Raw genomic sequence first — 20,713 nt, forward strand, 5'->3', positions numbered from 1 at the left:
GTGTGGTGAATTGCACAGCTTTGCTCTCCGCTTGTCTTTCTCGTGATTCTGTTCAGTAAGATAAGCAACAAAACACAATTTGGGTTTCTATTTTTGCTTTTACATCTTGCACAAGATACTTTATGAATCTGGATCCATCCTATTGTCCTATATAGCACTGGGTTGTTGTCATTGTCAGCCATCGTGCTTAAAGGCAAAGAGCACTGTTTCGCATGTAATCTGTGACTGGAAGCTGACCCTTCACTTGATCCCTGTAGCAGATATGTACTGATACATTCGGTGCATACCTCAGTTATGATATATTGCAGCAGTAATTAGAAACAGTATTCAAAATATGTTTTTGATCTTTATAAATATTTTGGAACATTCGTTTCAAAGCATTCATAAAAAATATTGGCAACATTTGGACTTTGTAAAAATTAAGACGCAAAGTATGTGGACATAATCTAAGGCCCCTTCTACACTGCCATATAATCCAGATTATCAAAGTTGATAATCCACATTATCTTCTTTGAACTGGATTATAATTAGTCTACACTGCCATATAATTCAGTTGAAAAAAGATAATCTGGATTTTATATGGCAGTGTAGAAGGGGCCTAAGTTAGTCTTTAGCTCTCCAGTATGACAGTGATTTAAGGAACAGTTTGCTATTCATTCTAAGTGTTCTCTATACAGAAACACCCATTAACCGTGATACTTTCTGTTTAAACCATGTAGTTTGGTAACTGTCAAAATCTCCAATAAGAAATTTTACCAACAGCCTTCTAGATGTGCTCAACAACTCCCATCATTCAATGACATCATGCCCAACACATCTGGAAGACACCAGAATGTTAAAGGCTGATTTAAGATATATAAGAACTATTATTTTTGTTGAAACATCCACATAATTTTCAATGCCCTAAAACAGAGGATGACAGTTTAAGAAATCTATGTAGCCACTTGATTTCTCCTCTGTTGTTATAACTAATCACTGCCACCACCAATCTTCATGTTCTATGGGCAGATAAATCATTTAGCATACTGGAAATCTCAAAGTACTTCAGTGTTGCAATGTGATAAATCTTGATGGCGTCACACTTCAACCAGGGAACCACGACTGTAATTTCCAATAAGTTGTGTGGTTTGCAATATTTAACTGTTTTCTTCTAACTGGTTTACCTGTTAAGTAGATGGAAAAAAACATTATTGTTGTTGATGCCACTGCTCTTATTGATAATGTATAAAATCCCTCAAAACTAACTGCGGCAAAGTGTTATATCTTCAAAAATTAACATGTTTTATTTAGCCTACGCTGTGGTCTAAAACCCATTTTATCCAGTGCACTGGATTGGAGATTATGAAAGCTTATGCCAGGTGATGACTAATGCCGAGGAGCCCCCGTAGCGTAGTGGATTAAAGCCTTGTGACTTGAAGGTTGGGTTGCTGATCTGAAAGCTGCAAGGTTCGAATCCCACCCGGGGAGAGCGCGGATGAGCTCCCTCTATCAGCTCCAGCTCCATGCAGGGACATGAGAGAAGCCTCCCACAAGGATAATAAAAACATCAAAAACATCCGGGCGTCCCCTGGGCAATGTCCTTGCAGACGGCCAATTCTCCCACACCAGAAGTGACTTTCTCAAGTCGCTCCTGACATGGGAAAAAAAAGGCTAATGCCTTTAAAAGCACCACAAAAACATACCCTATATACTCATGTGTAAGACTAGAAATTTTAGTGCAAAAATGAACCCAAAAAACTTGGATTAACTTTATTACAGGTCAATGCAAGAATGCACCTTAACTCTTATCAAAAAAAGTTTAGAGCTTAATCTGTCCCAAAAGAAGCACCGATCCGCTTCTGGCCTTTTTGAATGCCTGGGCAGGGAAATGGTGGGAACTGCCACGAATGGCTGGTTCCCTTAGTCAGCAATTCTGCTCTTCTTTCTCCATGGACTGAACCCCAACCTATTCATAGCCACAGAAAAATCCATCATTTTGACCGCAAAACCTGGTCTTGACTTATACATGAGATCCATTTATGCACGAGTAGATGTGGTATTTGTTTTCTAATAGATCAAATTTTCTAAGTAATGCAAGGACTAAAAACCGAGTTTAAGAGACAAGACTGTCTTTTGCCCAAAGGCTCAAAATCTAACAGAAATGATGCTCTCCTCCTCCTCAAAAAAAAAAAAAAAAAAAAAAAAGGGGGGGGGAGTAAGAAGACAAGAGGAGGCCAAGCAAATTCAGATGGCATTTCTTGATTCTATGATCTCAGCTGTATCATTGAATTTTGATCAGATCACTATCTGGTCTTTAAGAACAGATACACTCTAATTGCCTTTAGTCCTCCAATTGATGAATATTGGCAAAGGCCAATATATGTTTACCTTTCATTCTTCAGTGCCAGAGGAGGTGACCGCTGGAGCAAAGTTCTAATTTTGGCCCACTTACTTACTCTTTACCTAATTTACTGTATATATGTTAATAAAAATGAGGAAACAAAAGTCACAGGAAACAAACAAACAGTATAGGAAATTACCAGTGGCATGAGCGGGGCAATGACATTTTTTTTTTGCACCCCAATCATATACAAGCCGAATCATATACCTATATTAGTATCTGTAAAAGTTTCCTCTCTCAATAGGAACTGAATTTTGTCTGACATGACAATATTTCTACATGCAGAACAAATTCATTTCTGACAATCTCTGTCAGTCAAGACAAAGATTAACCAAACAAATAAGGAATGGAACCTGGGTTCCCCCAAAACCACTTGAGTGCCCTCAGGTTTACACCTTTATTTTATTGCATACATGCCCCACTTTTCTCCCAGACTTAATTCACAGTCTTTGGTGCAACTGTGCTAAGAAGCCCAATCTTCAAATGTTTAAGAGTTTGATTACGTAAATATTTAAGAACTCATAGCAGCTACTTGATAAGATTTCACCATAATAATTTGACTGATTTATATACCTAAAACACAATGTTCTGCTGTTATCCCTTCATCTAGCTCTCTATGCCACCCAAAAATTGACTTCTGTGGTTTTGACGTCCACAAGAGGCTGCGGTAGAGTTCCAGAATATCCAACATTGTTCTAAAACCCTTCCTCTTTGTCCTTCTAGTAGTTCCAGAGACTCTGTCATCAAAATTCCATTGCTGGATCCTATTCCTAATAAACTATTATTATTTCTTGTTCCATACTGAACCATTTGCACATTTTAGTGGCTGCAAAATTATTCTTTAAAAGTCACAAAAGTGTCCAGTGCTTTTTGTTTTGGGGGAGAAACTATTGTTTTTTTCCCCCCATCTGATACTTGGCAAAATATCTGAGGATCTCCACGCTACACTCCCCTTCACAGCAGATCACGTTCTTGTACATGAATTTATTTTTAATGGTGTTCCTTTTTGCAGAATACCACCATGTTGTATGCAGTTTTCTTTTACTCAGTGCAGTCTATTCTTTTTCAAAAAAAAATAATTCAAGCTGTTTCATTCAGAATTGGCGAAAGTGTTTGAACTGCATACTTATATGATACACCTAATGACTATTTACCCCTTAACATCAACATTTCCTAATGTCTTTCATAAATTGTATTCTATTGAATGGCACTCCATGCAGTCATGCCAGCCACATGACCTTGGAGGTGTCTACAGACAACGCTGGCTCCTCGGCTTAGAAATTGAGATGAGTGCCAACCCCCAGAGTAGGACACAACTAGATTTAATGTCAGGGGAAAACTTTTACCCTAACCTATGGAAGATTTCAAGAGTTCACACCAAACATAGCTGCAACAGGATCAAAATGAAAACATTTATTTCTTTTTAAACAGACTATAATGTAAGTACATTATTATCCATGCTGACAACCATTAAAATAGACAAAACTACGATACTGTGCAATTCTGTTTTTTAAATTTGCCATATATTTCATGTAGGAAAATTTTTCAGGTGGCTTTTCTAAGATATGAATTAAAAATATGAAACTAAGAACTCTTATTAAATAGCCTGTCTGTAACAGAGTGACTGTAGAAAAGCAAGTAAAGTGGAGAGTGAATGAAATGAGTTGGGAAGTTTTCCAGGCACACTATGATTAAAAACAGACTGCACTCAACATTTTGAGAAATTCTTTTCTTCTTGGACATAGAGAAAAATATTAAATATATGAATCTAAGAACAAAAAAGAACATTTATTTTAATTCAAATACATGAAAAATCTTTCTGAAGTTTCAATAGTTATTGAGGATGTTCCTAAAAATTAGTAGAACTGGAAAATAAAAGAAATAAATTCATTTTTACTCTGCCTTTTTGTTTGTTAGCATCTGATAGGCAGGCATCTGCAGATCTTCAATGGTCTCGGCAATAGGTTTGTTCAATGTTTCTGGAAGCAGAAGAGTCAGGAAACCAGCTGATAGTCCACTGATTCCAAAGACCACAAATGGTACAGATGGACCAATGGTTTTCTAGATTAAATAAAAAAAGTTTTATGAATTGATTCGCCCACATTGAAGCATATTAAAGAATAATCACCCCAGTCTATTACATACTCGATTGATTCATGTAAAATTAACCTGGAAAAATGTGCACACAGCTGGTGTCCCTGGACACAATGGAGTTGTATCAGCATTTGTTTGATATGCTAAAGATATTGTTGAAAAGACTAGCAAAATCCCAATAGGTGTACATAGCAGACCCTCATACCATGACTATCCTCATTTTTGTGGACTCCACAAAGTATCACCCATATGACTAGTGAAACTATCTATGTAGTCAGAAATCTGAGGAAATTAAAAGAAGCAGTGCACCCTATAGTGCTGAAAAACAAAGAAAAGACATGCTCTCAAGTGTTTATGCCAAAGTTAGGGGCACAATAACATAGCATGGAAACATTCCTTTTTTAAAAAAAATTACAACACCCATTACATCATATTAGCTAGCATGGTTTGCGCATGCTATATACTTTGTGACTTTATCTGAACATTCTGAAATCATGTCAATTCAAGTGTTTGTATTTTCATCAAAGAAATGGACCATAGTATTATTTTCTAGTCATCAAAGATAACCTACTTTGTTATTAGAAAAGTCTCAGGCCCTCCCCATCACAAAAATGATTGGTATCCTGGAAACATAAACTTTAAAGTATGTTCTTAACACTACTATACAGCAATTGTTAAATACAATTTTGATCTACAAGTTTTCTTTAAAAAATATTATATGCTAGCAAAATAAAATGTTAGGAAAAGTACTACTTACCAGAGAAGGAACAAACGGAGCCAAAATGCCACCAAATCGACAAGTCATTGAGCACACACCTAAGCCAGCATTTCTGTTTAAAAAGAAACATTAATCTAAAGTATTTGCTAAGTATTCTTCTCTGGAAGTAAAGATTAAAATAAACAAACAAACAAGAACAACTCTATTTATGTGTTTTAATTATTCTATAATGCGCCATGAAGAGAGGGGGGTAAGAAATGGAACAACAACAACAACAACAATAACACACAACTTTATTATGCAGTGCTTTACATATTAAAAATGAAGTGCAATTCTACTTCTCAACAGAACGTAATTTCTGGCCTTGCCAGCCAGAAAACGTCAACACTTCACATAATTCTCAGCACTCTGTGATCTATCAACATCTGGAAACAATGTTTTGTATGTACACAGGGGCATAAGTACACACAAACACACACAAAATCATTTCTCATGTAGGCAAAATGCATCATCCATTGGGGGAAATTTGTATATTTTGTAATAAAGTTAACCTTGGTAACTGGCTGAAACCCTAAACATTGCAGTATTTTGTTGCTGGTTCGCTTTAGCAACTATACTGAACATGTAAATTCTCCAATTGATAGCCATAAATGGATTCCAAAAAAAATAAAAATAAAGGATGTCCAATTTTTTTTCACTCATGTAGTATTTCTTGAGTATGTCAATCTTTTATGGAAAGACATCAGAACTGTCAACTGTGTATGTGCTTGAAATATAAAGCATATATTTACAAGGGAGGATTCAAAACTAATAGTATACCTATACTTGTACCAGACAGATAGGTAAATGACAGAAAAAGGAACAGTGATACATGCGAGTATTTCTTAAACCATAGTTCTCATTTAAAGAGAACTCTGTCTTGCCATAAACATCAGTGATGTGTAAGGTTGAGAGGAGACATGATAGCCATGTGTAAATATGTGTAAATATGTGAAAGGGTGTCATAAGGAAGACGGAGCAGACTTGTTTCCTTGAAACTAGGACTTGGACCAATGAGTTCAAATTACAGGAAAGGGGATTCCACCTGAACATTAAAAAAAAACTTCCTGATTGTACAAGTTGTTCAACACAGTGGAACTCTCTGCCTTGGAGCGCTGTTACCTTCCTGCTGGAGCAGTACCTATTGACCTACACACTTTTGCATGTTTTCAAACTGCTAGGTTGGCAGGAGCTGGGGCTAACAGCAGGCACTCATTCCGCTCCCGGGATTTGAACCTCGCACCTTTTGGTCCACAAGTTCAGCAGCTCAGCGCTTTAACGCACTGTGCCACCAGGGGCACAATAAAAAAAAATATTGTACAAGGTACAATAAATAAAAAAAACAGTCTGGTCATTATCTGCACAAGCCAAAAGAAAAGGAATTTTGCAAAGCTACCTCTGAACACTAGGTGGTGATATAACACTATGCTCAAATTATTCTAGAGTTTGTCCTCAATATTTATAAGAAAACATCAAATGGGGACATGTTTTCCTGCAACACATTTAAGCAAGACATAATACAATATTTTAAATGGATTTAACTTTTCACATCTACAGAAAAAGATTTCACTCTCTTCAATGCTCTCTCATCTTTGAAAAGGAGTGCATGAATCATTTTGTCCCAGAAACATGCATTTAAATTTTGCAGTGGCCTCTCAAGTCTTTTTTCCTCAAAGCAAGATGTGAATAATGACATAACTCAATCTGACACCATCTTGATATACAAGATGATGGGTGGCCAACTGTAGCATGGCTACAGTTTTCAACCTTGCACCAGCCAAAGATCAAAACCAGCTGTGGGCTGCAACTTCCAGTAAGGCCTTTTTTGATGGACTGAGGTGAATTGAGGCTTTTCTGTTAGGGGTTCAGGAAGCCTGGAAGGAAACATGTAGGCTCTGGGCCAAACTTTCATGAAACATACAATAAAGGAAATGACACATTAGTTTTATAGCTTGAGTTATGAGATCTCAACCAATTATCTGCATTAAAAAAAAAGTATACAGTTGGCTTCTGCTTTACTCAGCCCTTTAGCCAGCAAAGGACTGAGCAAACAGGAGGCTATTTAGTAACAGCTGACTCCTTTCTCTGTTCATGCCAAAGCAGCTCAGACCTCCCAATGTGCAGTTCGGGGAGTGCAATTTTACTTCAACTATTGAACTGAATTGCTGATGAGATCTAATTTGGCTGAACTGTATTTGTTTTTAACTGCAATCAACGCTCTGATCTTGCAGGATTTAAAATAAATATAAGAGGAGTATTTTCCTCTTGGGGCCGGGCTGTGGCGCAGGCTGGTGAGCAGCCTGCTGCATTAAATCACTTTGACCATGAGGTCATGAGTTCGAGGCCAGCCCGTGGCGGGGTGAGCACCCGTCAATTAAAAATAAAAAATAGCCCCTGCTCGTTGCTGACCTAGCAACCCGAAATATAGTTGCATCTATCAAGTAGGAGATAAGGTACCACTTATAAAAAGTGGGGAGGCAAGTTTAACTAATTTATGACGTTGGAATGAGGAAGTGCGGACAGAGTGGATGATGAAGCAGCTGCTCCCCTCTGTGGCCAGAATCGAACATCCCCTCAGGAGAAGGTTAAATTGCCTCTGCGTCTGTCTCTCTGTCTCGGTTCTATGTGTATATGGGCATTGAATGTTTGCCCTATATGTGTATAGTGTGATCCGCCCTGAGTCCCCTTCGGGGTGAGAAGGGCGGAATATAAATACTGTAAATAAATAAATAAATTTCCATTTTCAGTTACCTCACTACTGTTGGGTAGAGTTCTGAGGTGTAAATATATACGATATTGAAGGCTGCGCTCACAGTCAATTTCCCATATAAAGCTAAGATGCTGGGATTGAAGAAAACTCCTAAAACAGAACACAGAAGAAACTGTTTGCAAATATGGAATGTGCAAACCCATTAAGCGATCATATGCAATCAAGACTCGTTAGTTCATCAGGTCTTCATATTTTCTAATACAGTAGAGTCTCACTTATCCAACATAAACGCACCGGCAGAATGTTGGATAAGCGAATATGTTGGATAATAAGGAGAGATTAAGGAGAAGCCTATTAAACATCAAATTAGGTTATGATTTTACAAATTAAGCACCAAAACATCATGTTAGACAACAAATTTGACAGAAAAAATAGTTCAATACACAGTAATGTTATGTTGTAATTACTGTATTTACGAATTTAGCACCAAAATATCATGATGCATTGAAGACATTTACAAAAATGCGTTGGATAATCCAGAACGTTGGATAAGCAAATGTTGGATAAGTGAGACTCTACTGTAGTTAAGAAATCGTATCTAGTGTGTATTGTTTAAGGCTTTCACAGCCAAAATCAATGGGATGTTGTGTGGTTGAAGATGCCAGCCACAAACGCATCAGAAGAAAATGCTACTAAAACTTGGCCATACAGCCTGGAAACCACACAACGCCCCTCTTGAAATTCATAGTTTCCACCTTCTTGAGGAAGATGGGAACAATGCAAACCCAAATTCCAAAGCAAAAAAGCCACCTGGAGATGCTACCGTTATTGCCAGTCAGCCAAAGGTGTCAGAGCACGGCCACACTGTCTAGCGAAATGCAGAGGGAAAATGCCCAAATTCACAAATGACCATCTTGCAGTGGCACTAGGCTTGTCAGATTGAAAACTGGAGCAGGTTCCAGTACCTTGAATGATTGTTTAGAAGAGGAGATTTCAGCAGAAATGATTGAGTTATTACCTTGATGCATGACAAGCCACATCTGCTGAAATTTGTTCTTCTATGCAGCCATTAAATGAACAACCACCCTCTTCAATTTTCAATTTGATGGCACTAAGGAAGGCAAGCCTAATACTTGATAGAGCCCTTCTGAGGATCTCTCCGTATCAAAGGGGGAGAGTTACATATGGTTTCTACCAGGGCTCAGCTGACTGTCATTAAGTGACTCCAGAAAATCTCAAAAAACTGCAGACCTGGCCATGAGGCATTACACGGTCTTATTTCACACAGTTTTTACCTTCGCATGTACGACCTCATCATACGGGCTAATTTACCCAACGTACACTGCTTGTTCTCCCCTTTTGCCATGGAGCCCATTACATAACATAGAGCTACTTTCGGCAGGGTTCCTTTGCAAAAAGGGAGAGAGAGCTTCCCATGTTGCCTTTGCAACAATAGGGGGAAGCTGGGCAGTGGACACTTCCTACCGTGATATGGAGCTGAAAGTTGGGCAATGAGGGGGGTGAGGTGATGGGTGCTCCACACCACTTGCCGGGATCCCATGGCTTTGCCACAATACATGGCAAATCCTGACCTGTGATAAGGTCCGTATAGGCCAAAAAAGGTGTGTGGCTTTATACAGGGTGTTTGGAAAAAAAAACTCCCTAGTTTTAAGTTAAAACACATTAAAACTAGGGAGTTCTTTTTCAAACACCCTGTATAGAGGCTTCTCTACCTTGTGGTTCACTTTCAGCAATGTAATGTTCCCCACAAAGGACAAACTAAGTGGCCACCATGCAGTGGTGTTTCTAGTGCAACTATTCCCAAAATCAGGCTGAAGAGTTGGAGTCCTGGAATCAAAGCTGGAAACATTTTTAGGTGCAATCCTAGCTGGTAGAAATCTGCCAAGTCTGATTCCAGCTTCAAAATAAAAATGTACTATACAAAAAAAATTATTTCACGTATGTATTTTATCCTTTGTTATATCAATCTAAATAGCATAGTGATTCACATTGTGATGTCAGATTGAAAACTGGAGCAGGTTCCAGTACCTTTAATGATTGCACAGTCAATTTATTATTATTGATTAATATATGTTTTGTTATTTTTGACAGAGTTGAAGAGGACAAAAATAGTGGAGTCAAAGGTTTGATGTACTGACGCCAAAAGCTGTGTCTCAAAGCAACATTCATAGTTAATCATTTCCTCACAGGAGCCATTTGAAAAGCTACTCAAACAATGGAATAGAAACACCTATGAAAAGTACATTAACCTCCCAGTGTTTTTACAAATTGTCTATATAGAAAGCACCAAAATGAAAAGTAAACTAAATGAACTGTTTGACACAACACATTTCAAGGCATTCCAGTGACAAGTAACTTTTAAAGAACCCAGGCATATTCATAGGTTAGTATGATCTAGTACCATTTAGAAGGATGACATATGAGGTTTACACAAACCAAATGCTCTATGTGAGGGACACTACATTAAAAGTTTGACTCACTCTTCAACTCCTATTAAGAAAAAGTTGTTCATGAAGAAGAAATAGTGACTTGGTACATGTACAGCAATTATACTAGTATTGCAAGTAAATTTGTCTTTTAGTTTAAATGTGAGCTGGAAATTCATCTGTACTTGTTTGGCATAACTGCATTTGCTATTTTATTTTCTGAAAAGATCAGTTTTGTGTCTACTGGCAAAAAACGATACTTGCTTAAAAGAGAACATTATACTCACCCTCAGCATTTTCTGGTAGGCACGCTGTAAATATACAGGCAAGGCCGGCAAACATCAAAAAAGCAACTGTACTTTTACGTCTTCCTGACCTGGAAAGGAAAATAGTACAAGTCTGGAGTAAAAGCTATACAAGGATGCATGTTGATATTATTAAAAATGGATTTTTCCTATGAGCCAATAGTGGAAATTACAATGTGCAGAAAGAAATACTGTACATTGTGTGTACATCTCTCACTCCTCTCCTTCTCTCAACATGCATGCAGATGAGTAGTAAACAAAATATTCCCCTCCCCTGAATTACATTAAAATGATGACACCAATTCTGTACACATTAAGTACTAGGAGTGTGCAGAATTCCGTTTGGCGATTTGGGAAAATGGACCATACAGGATCAAGCCGGAGCCTTAATCAGAACGGATCATGAGCAGCCAGATCTTTTGGCTAATGGGGGCAAGGGGTTGAGTGGCACTCTACCTGAGTTGGAGGCCACGGCATGTGGGCAGCCTTGCAAATCAAATAGCAACACAGCGTGGGCATTGAAGAAGCCTTTGCACTCCCTCCCTGGACATGATGGGAGGTGAGGTTTTTTCTCTCTCTGTTTCTCACGTTTCGTTTGCAGCCAATTAGAGGCTTGGTTGACTGTGTCCATTCTCTTCCCCTCTTGTAGCACACACTGGTTGGGACTTCCAATTCCCAGAACCCCCTCTTGTGTTTTTTTATTTAAAAATTATGGTAAACATTAAAACATTTCTCAAAAATCAGTGGATTGGTGAAACGTTCTGAAACTTGGCAGACTTGCAATTATAAATGTGACCTGCAAGTTTAATCCTGATAGACCTAAAAATGATGGCGAAATTAGCCTCTAAATTTTCCCCATTGGTGCCAATGGACCTAATCTTACCAGAACGTTTTGTCACCCCTCTCCTAATTTCAGGAATTTCCCAGAAAACGGAACAGCCAAAAATGGAACCAAAAACAGTATGGTTTTGGGACATTGTGCACATCCCTTTTAAGTATGACTGGCTGCAGAATCTTGTTCCAGGCAGGGAGTTCACTTTGCTAAATAGGGGGTAGTCTGATGGTACCGGGTCAGGGCTAGAAGGTAGATTTGGCAACTGTGCCCACCCAAGTTTTTCAGTTTCACACTGGGTTTGCCGACTGACATGTGGCAAGAGCAAAACATATTGTTTCTGCTGGTAGGGATGAACACAGTGAAGGGAGCTTGAAGTTCCTTAAGAGTTTCCACATATGTGTCTGAATTAATGCTTGCTCCTTTAGGCATGATGTCCTTCTGAATCCCAGAAGACAGCTGCCATAATTTTCCTGCTTGTTTTCTAGTACTCTAAATACTGGAACAAAATGGAGCCATGGATTCAAAATGCAAGAAAAAAAGACTCCACCTAAACATTACGAAGAACTTCCTGATGGCAAAAGCTGTTCAGCAGAGAAAAATGCGCCCTTGGGGTCCAATTGAGTCTCCTTCTCTAGAGGAGGCTGGATGGCCATCTATCACAAGGTTTTAGATTGTGTCTTTCCTATATGGCAGAATAGTATTGGATTGGATGGCTCTTGGGGTCTCTTGCAATTCTAGGATTCTATGAGGTTAACAATAGATAAAGATACAACCCCCTAGTTCATTTTCAGCCTTCATATCTTTTCCTAGCCTCAGAATACAAAGACAAGTATCCAACAAAGTCACGAATACACATTACCCTTTCCCTGTTACTAAATATCTATTCACCTTTGGCCTGTATGGCAGCAATAATTCCTTTGGCCTGTTCACCTTTGGCCTGGATGGTAAGAAGGACTCTACAATCCATCTGCCAGACAGAAGAGTTCTAATACAATGTGCACATTTAACTCCCACTTATTGAAGTTTCTTAAGAATTTCCACATCCAAATTAATGTTTGCCCCTTTAGGCATGATGTCCTTCTGAATCCCAGAAAACAGTTGCCATAATTTTTCCTGCTGAAGGTACAGCCTTGAATGTCTTTTTTGTAGGAGAATTCAGATGATGTCACTCCGCTGATTGTCTCTGCTTCAAAATGGTGTAAACATGTTTCATCTTCCATCATGATTCTTGAAAGAAATCGCTTTGATTGTTCTCATGCTGGATCAAGAGTTTGTTGCATATGGATTTTGGGATTACATTGTGTGCATCTGTCAACTTCCTTGGGATATCACTTTGCACAGACCTACTTCAACTGCAACTGTTTCAGTATTCTATACACACACTCACTTCCCTAATGCCCAGTTGGAGTGATATTTTTTAACAGTTATGCATCTATCAGCTTTAACCATGTTGTTCACACACTCCACATTGTCAGTTGTCTTGTGCAGTGTGTGGTCTGCCGATTCATGGAGCATCCTGAATATTTTCACCAGATAACCTGTGAACCCAGCGACTAACAATACTGCGATTGACAGTCATCTCCATATACACCTTCAGTCTCCTGTGGATATTTCCCACTGTCTCATTCTCACAAATTAGGAATTAAATTACAGCATGTTGCTTCTGACAGATATCAGGAACAGCAGCCATCATGGAGGAGTGCTACAACAACTGTGTATGCAGGATCAGGTTATATTAAATTAGAATAGAAGAAAATAGCAAATATGTAGAAAAAAATTCAGATTTTAAAAAAATGTTGTGCCTCGCTTTTGGAGTGACCTTCATAGAGATATAAAATATATAGATATAAAAGAGAGGTTATTAGACTTACCAAGGCTTCTCAATGAAAAACATACAGAGGGGAAATGCTGGAACTTCTACAAGGCCAGAAAGTGCCACATTCAGATAAAGGTTCCCTCCTAATTCACCAGCATTCAGGGTTAAGCCATAATATACAAAACTACACACGTACCTAAATATGAAAGAGAGATTGATTATGTTAAGCAGCACATGCCAGGAATTTATGCTGTGTTAACTTCTATGTATGCACTGCTATTTAAGTGTGCAGATCCTGTAAACCTCCAAGCCTGAACTTTTTCTGGAATAGGATCCCCAGCATTACTAATGCTCAACCACCTCCCAACTCATCTTCCAGAAGGAAAGAAAGGATCATCTAACTGACTCCCCCAGAGAACAGCAGCTCAACCCTTTTTCCTCTCTCCTCCCCAGGAAAAAATTGTGTGGCAATACAGTGAAAATTGCTCAGTAAAGCAGACATTCTACCTTATCCATAGCTGAAGAATTTTCTCAGCTAACTGTGACAAAACTCAAACATATGAGAGTTGTCACCGTATATTAAATACAGTATAATAGATTTTTTTTTCTTGGTTATAGCCTCCTTTGTCCTTATAGAATCCTAGAGTCCTTTCCTGTAGTTTGAAGCCATTGTTCCGTGTTCTAGTCTCCAGGGCAGCAGAAAACAAGCTTGCTCCCTCCTCCCTATGACTTTCCCTCACATATTTATACATGGCCATCATGTCTTCTCTCAGCCTTCTCTTTAAAGATTAGTTTGAAAGGATGGGGGCAAGGAGGAAAAAAATAGAAGACAATGATCCCTCAAGGCTCAGAACAACTGAACTCTTTCAAACATTTATTGCTTTTTGGAATGCCAGGTAACAATTAAGCTGCTATAATAATAATCAGCATAACAATTTCTCTTTCAAGCAGCCTAGAATTACCAGTCAGGGTTTGCTATTTTTGTATGTGACTAATTCATGTTGCTTCAAAATCTCTATTTATTAATTACCAGATATACATCAAGATGACAGTGCGCCACCGAAGGACGGGATGTTTAACTAAGTTTAGGACACCAGGTGCTGAAATATCATTATTCACTGTTGCTTTGCACTGTTTCAACTTCACCGCCAACCTCTCTTTTCCATTACCAAGGGCTATGTGTTGTAGCACGCTCTCAGCCTCCATTGTTCTGCCTTGAGAGTATAACCATCTTGGTGATTCAGGAAGCATACTGAAAAAAAGGAACATTCAAAGATACGATACAAAGTGTGATTTCTATGCCTTTAAAAAAAACTGTGTATTGGCCTAAGTATCTGTTCATTAGATTGTACGTACCATGTTTCCCTGAAAATAAGACAGTATCTTATATTAATTTTTGCTCCCAAAGATGCTCTAGGTCTTATTTTCAGGGGATGTCTTATTTTTCCATGAAGAAGAATTCACATTTATTGTTGAACAAAAAATGAACATTATATACTGTATAGTAGTTGTCATCACAAACCAGCATAACCAGACAAACTGTGAATCCTACCAAGAATTTCTTGTTACTACCATTATTTCCATCCATACAACATTCTATGATAGGTACATTTACCGATCCTGCATGCTCTGGTGTTTGTTCGGCGGGCATGCTTCCAAACAAAAACTTTGCTAGGTCTTACTTCCGGGGGAGGCCTTATATTTAGCAATCCAGCAAAACCTCTACTAGGTCTTATTTTCTGAGGATGTCCTATTTTAGGGGAAACAGGATAGTATTTTCCAAAACCTGACCAAAGCTGTCTGACAAGAAAGCACCTAAAATAAAGTAAAATGTTTAAAGATTGCCACCATTTTAAAATGTGAAAACGTAACATAAATAATTGTGAGACAAATGTTCTGACATATTAAAAACATCTTACATCAGCATTCCTTAACCCAGCACTCTCCAGAGATATATTCTGCAGCTGGTCCAAATACTGATCCAGGTTATAGTCCAAAATGTCTGGAGAGAGCCAAATTAGGAAAGCTATATTGACCACGGTCCCCTGGAACAGAAAGGACTGAAAAAGATGGAAGACAAGATAATTTGCTTATAATCAGCACTTAGGATCATAACCATTACTTTAACCAGAAAAGCAGAAATTCATAAAGACATGTTATGCATGGGAAAGCTTCCAAATCTCCCTCTCACGCAAGGCAAAACTAGGCTGGATCATATCCAAAAACGCGTTCCTTCACATTTCACTGGTCTGTATTATCTATTTTGATGTGCATAAAATGCAAACTAGAGAAATATCACACTTTCCAAATGACAAATGAGTTACCAGCAACACAGTTCATTTTCAATCATCATTACTTGGTGTGAAATATCAACTAAACAAGTTGTTTTATTCAATATGACAAGAGAAAGACAAACCTACCAGAACTGACACAAATTATCATTGCTTGTTATTTTACAGCCATAACTAATTTAACTACTATTACAGTATATTACTTCATGCATTATAAGTGCAAGAGGAAAAGCATCTCTTTGGTTCCATTTATTTCTAATTAACTTCCCCTAAAGACCTTTCTAAAACTCATTTATCTGTCACTATTCCAATTGCTACTTTCTCACAAAGCCATGCATTTCACAGATGGATTCTAGTTATTTGAACAGCTCTTAGTTTCCTTCTTGGATTGCAGACAACTACAGACTTAGGTTTGGCTCCCAAGAGAACTTGAAAATATTCTTGGAAATAAATTTTCCCATCCTCTCTTCCCTCCACCCATCCCACCCTGCATCTCACACCATGGTGTTTTAAGAGAAGCTTTTCAGAGACTGCAGGCAGTAGGAAACAAGAAGTGTATGGAATTTTTTCTTCCCTCTGCTTCTTTAAGGATTCAAATCTGACAATTCTGCTTTGTCAGACCTCACCTGGAATACCATGTCCAGTTCTGGGCATCACAGTTCAGGAAAGGTATTGAAAAGCTAGAATATGTCCAGAGAAAGGTGACCAAAATGATCAAAGGTTTGGAAGTCATGCCTTATGAGGAGCTGGTTACGTTTAACTTGGAGAAGAGACGGTTGAGAGGGGACATGATAGCCATGTTTAAATTATTTCAAAGGATGCCATATTGGAGATGGAGCAAGCTCATTTTTGCTGATCTGGAGACTAGGACATGGAGCAATGGATTCAAATTGCAGGAAAATAAGTTCCACCCGAACATCAGGAAGAACTTCCTGACAGTAAGAGCTGATGGACAGTAGAATGTGCTGTCCACTCAGAAGGTGGTAAAGTCTTTTCTTTGGAATTTTTTCTAAAGATATCTGCCAGGTAAGATTTGATTTTGAGTTCCTGCATGGCAGGGGGTTAGGCTGGATGGCCTTTGTGGTCTCTTCCATCATTAAGACACTGCCGACCTCATCAGATGAACCGCTGGAATCACGAATCATCGTGGTGATTCCAGTGGTGCCTATCAAGGGGTGTGGGGAACCCATCGCCCCTCATCGCCCGACTAACTCATCGCCCCATCCCACCTGGCTTCTCCCTGTTGTTCTCAATTGAAGATGGGAAGGCTGCCATGTTGTCGCGGCTCGCCTTCCTTTTTTCCATGGAACACTGCCGGAAGAAGCTGTGTATCATGGAATGAGAGTCGGCAGGCTCTGTGGCAAAAGGAAAGGCGAACTGCCGCATGTCATCCAATATCCCCCCCATCTGATGAGGTAGACAATCTTTAAACCAGTGCTAACTTGGTTAGTTTTATTTAATACGTACATTAACACCATATACCAGAAGCTGCTTTGCATCTGTTCACCAAAGAATTAAATGTCAAAAGCCTGCCCATCTTGCATCCTTGCCACACTTTTGTTCAGTTTTACCTTGATTTTTTTTTAAAAAAAATCTACCTCTATCTATATATATAAAAGGGTAATGAAATTTCGGCCTAGGGCAAAACAACAAAACTACACACCCAAGAAACACTAAACTTGGCAGCACAACCCCTCATCCATGCCTCTACGTTCATACAACAAAAAGAAAAGAAAAATAAAGTCCTAATTAGAGGGAGAGGAATAATTGTTTTTTATCTAATTGCTGCTAGTTAGAAGGCTAAGCTCTGCTCACTTGGCCTCCTAGCAACCCACTCAGCCCAGGGGACAGGCAGAGTTAGGCCTCAGGCCTCATCCACACAGCCTATAAAATAGAGATTATCAGATTTGAACTGGATTATATGGCAGTGTAGACTCAAGGCCCTTCCACAAAGCTATATAACCCATTTATAATCTTATATTATCTGCTTTGCACTGGATTATCTTGACTCCACACTGCCATATAATCCACTTCAGTGTGCAGTTGGACACAACTGGACTTAATGTCAGGGGAAAACCTTTACCCTTTACCTTAACTACCACCAATTCCTCAATACTTTATTTCCCATACCACCATACTTCGCCACAGCAACGCGTGGCCAGGCACAGCTAGTTATTATCTAAAGTTCTACCTCTATTAAAGGATAGCTGGAATGATATTGTGGCTTGAATGTTGAACTAGGATTATGGGAAACCACGTCTTCAATGGAAACCCATAGGATGACCTTGGACAAGTCACAGCCTCTCAACAACAGCGGAATACAATTGTCAACCGGAATAAATCTTGGCAAGAAAACCCTTTGAAAGGGTTAAAGAAAATTATTAAGGCATATCTCTTCCAGTAATTGTACTATATTTCCACTTAAGAATTTTTACATTCACATGATAATGTATTAAAATAGTCAAATTAATCAATGGTAATGAAGACTTTGCCAAAAATTGAGGTTGGCATTTGGATATTTGAAAAGGAAGACAAATGTAGACTTTAAAGTAGCCGCAAGGGGAATGTATTAAAACAGACATAAGAGTAGGTTTTAAGATCCACATTGAACAGTGTTGGAAGTCATAGATGGAGGGTTCACAGGGGTGGGGGAGGAGGGTATGGGTGTGATAAGATATTGTAATTCTACAGTTTCTGTTAGTTACTGTACTATGTGTACTTTTTGTTTGTTATTCACACACAATAAAAATTAAAAATACATTACAAAATAATAAAGAAATTTTACATTCTCCAAGATATATTTCAGCATTACTTACAATGACAGAAGAAAAAAGAAAAGTCCAGGGGAATTTGATATGAAGGCAAGTAAACGCCACTCCCTTATATAAAAACCCAATAAGGCATAAATTGCTATGCCGACTGCAAATGTCAGATTTGTTAATGAACCTGAAAAACAAAACAAATATTAACCTATTTTTGTTAAATGCTGGCATGGTATTTCAGCAGTATACGTAAACACACACATGTAAAACCTCTTGCTTATGAGGAGTCCAAAGACCTTCAATTGGATTCTTCATGCATGTTTTATTTTATATTTCCAAACATTTTAAAACAAGAAATGTTTCTTTGAACTGTGCCAAGGACAAGATATTCAACATAATTTACAACCGCATTTCAATCACATACTGGCTTCATTCTCGGCCTCTATCTGCTTAAATGTTATGACAACTAACACAGCACTATAAACGGGTTTCAAAAATTAGATTCCTACTGTGGTATAAACCTTACGCAGCTAAAGTCAGAGAAATAGAGGACAAATAAAAGAACATAAAAAGGGAAAAGATGATGCAAGGAAATGAAATACTAGTCACTTCTATGCATGCTTTAAATAAGGGTTTGCAACTATGGTCAATCAGTTGACCTTTGGACTGCGGGCACCATTATTGCTAGCCTTTTGCTATCTGGCCAGGGCTGATGGGAATTACTCATCAAAAAGAAACTTGAGGGTCACAGGTAACCACAACTATTCTAAAATGTAATCCAGTTTAGGGATTGAAATTATGGTGCAGAATCTTGTTTCAATATTTTTTACTGCTTTAATCTTAAAATGGGAGCCCTGGTGGCGAAGTGTGTTAAAGCACTGAGCTGCTGAACCTACAGACCGAAAGGTCCCAGGTTCAAATCCCGGGAGCGGAATGAGCGCCCGCTGTTGCTCTAGCTTCTGCCAACCTAGCAGTTCGAAAACATGCAAATGTGAGTAGATCAATAGGTACCGCTCCGGCGGGAAGGTAATGGCGCTCCATGCAGTCACGCCGGCCACATGACTTTGGAGGTGTCTACGGACAACGGCGGCTCTTCGGCTTAGAAATGGAGATGAGCACCAACTCCCAGAGTCAGACATGACTGGACTTAACGTCAAGGGAAACCTTTACCTTTACTTTAATCTTAAAATAAGGAAAATGGCAATCCTATTAATTACAACAAAAATTATTCCAAAGTAGGGGTGGGAGTTGTGCAGGCCACAGACTTGCCTCCCCGTTCACTAAAAGCCCTCAAATCCCTCTAGCAGATATGCAAACTCGTACCATTTGGAGCTAAAAATAACTTGCATATAGTCCAAGTTACCAAATTCTAGTTAAATGGCATTTAATTAAATAGCATTTCAGGGCTTCACCCATGACAAGGGTGCGGGGCATCTTGAAAATTGTGTTCCATCACTCCTAGGCCCCTTATACACTGCCATATAAAATCCAGATTATATGATTTGAACTGGATTATATGGCAAAGCAGACTCATATAATCCAGTTCAAAGCAGAAAATGTGGATTATCTGCTTTGATATTCTGGATTATATAGCAGTGTAGAAGGGGCCCTAGTGACTGGGAGTGATACAATGTGACAGTCACAACAGGCTTTGTGGTCTTTCAGGTTCCAGGCTCTTCCCTGCCTTGCAACTTCAAGCTTTTACGTGGTTACTTGGGAAGATATCCCACAGAACGTAATGGGGACAGGCATCCAGGTAAATGTGTATGGGATTGTGCTGCATTTTCTCCATTTTCATGACACTGAAACCTGATTAAGATGCTCTTTAGAACTGTGTGAAGAGCAACGAATAAGTAAAGAGACTGATTTAAGCACAAATGTGTTGCTATTGGTTTTGTGCATTATTACATAATACCATTACGGTTGCCTTGCAGAGCATACTTCAAATATTGTGGCTCAGATACTGCTGTCATGACAACAGACACATCATCAACACTATTGTGAAAGGCAATAATCAATGGCTCCTTCTTGCCAAGTTTCAATCAACTGCCTGCCTGCTTGGTGACTGAGGCCCCATCTACTCTGCCATATAAAATCCAGATTATCTGCTTTGAACTGAATTATATTAGTCTACACTGCCATATAATCTAATTCAAAGCAACTAATCTCTCCAGGATTGTGCTGAAAAATGAGGGGTTGAACCAAGGAGACCCAATAGTATAAAGAAATCATAAAATGGAATGAGTCAGAGAGCCACACATTGGGAAAACAGGAATAGACAAGTGGGGAAACAATATTTGGGAGAAAGAAAAATTA

The 20,713-nt window shown here is 38.7% G+C and overlaps 1 protein-coding gene across 3 annotated transcripts in view; it reads right to left on the reverse strand.

Moving 5' to 3' along the window:
- Positions 1–228: 228 nt before the first annotated feature.
- LOC100564798 (solute carrier family 22 member 15-like) overlaps positions 229–20,713 on the reverse strand; it is a 38,806-nt gene continuing 18,321 nt past the window's right edge. The window contains exons 5-12 of one of the 3 annotated variants that reach the window (XM_016995072.2): positions 18,452–18,581; positions 14,375–14,596; positions 13,400–13,540; positions 10,676–10,764; positions 7,983–8,091; positions 5,232–5,304; positions 4,283–4,441; positions 229–1,163 (exon numbers count right to left, since the gene is read on the reverse strand). In XM_016995072.2, the coding sequence (XP_016850561.2) occupies positions 1,137–1,163; positions 4,283–4,441; positions 5,232–5,304; positions 7,983–8,091; positions 10,676–10,764; positions 13,400–13,540; positions 14,375–14,596; positions 18,452–18,581 (950 nt within the window). In that variant the 3' untranslated portion in view covers positions 229–1,136. Of the gene's footprint in view, positions 1,164–4,277; positions 4,442–5,231; positions 5,305–7,982; positions 8,092–10,675; positions 10,765–13,399; positions 13,541–14,374; positions 14,597–18,451; positions 18,582–20,713 lie in introns of all 3 variants that reach the window. The other 2 variants (XM_008114753.3, XM_008114754.3) reach the window with 2 other exon arrangements.

This window comes from Anolis carolinensis, chromosome 3 (assembly GCF_035594765.1).
Source record: "Anolis carolinensis isolate JA03-04 chromosome 3, rAnoCar3.1.pri, whole genome shotgun sequence".
NCBI lineage: Eukaryota > Metazoa > Chordata > Lepidosauria > Squamata > Dactyloidae > Anolis > Anolis carolinensis.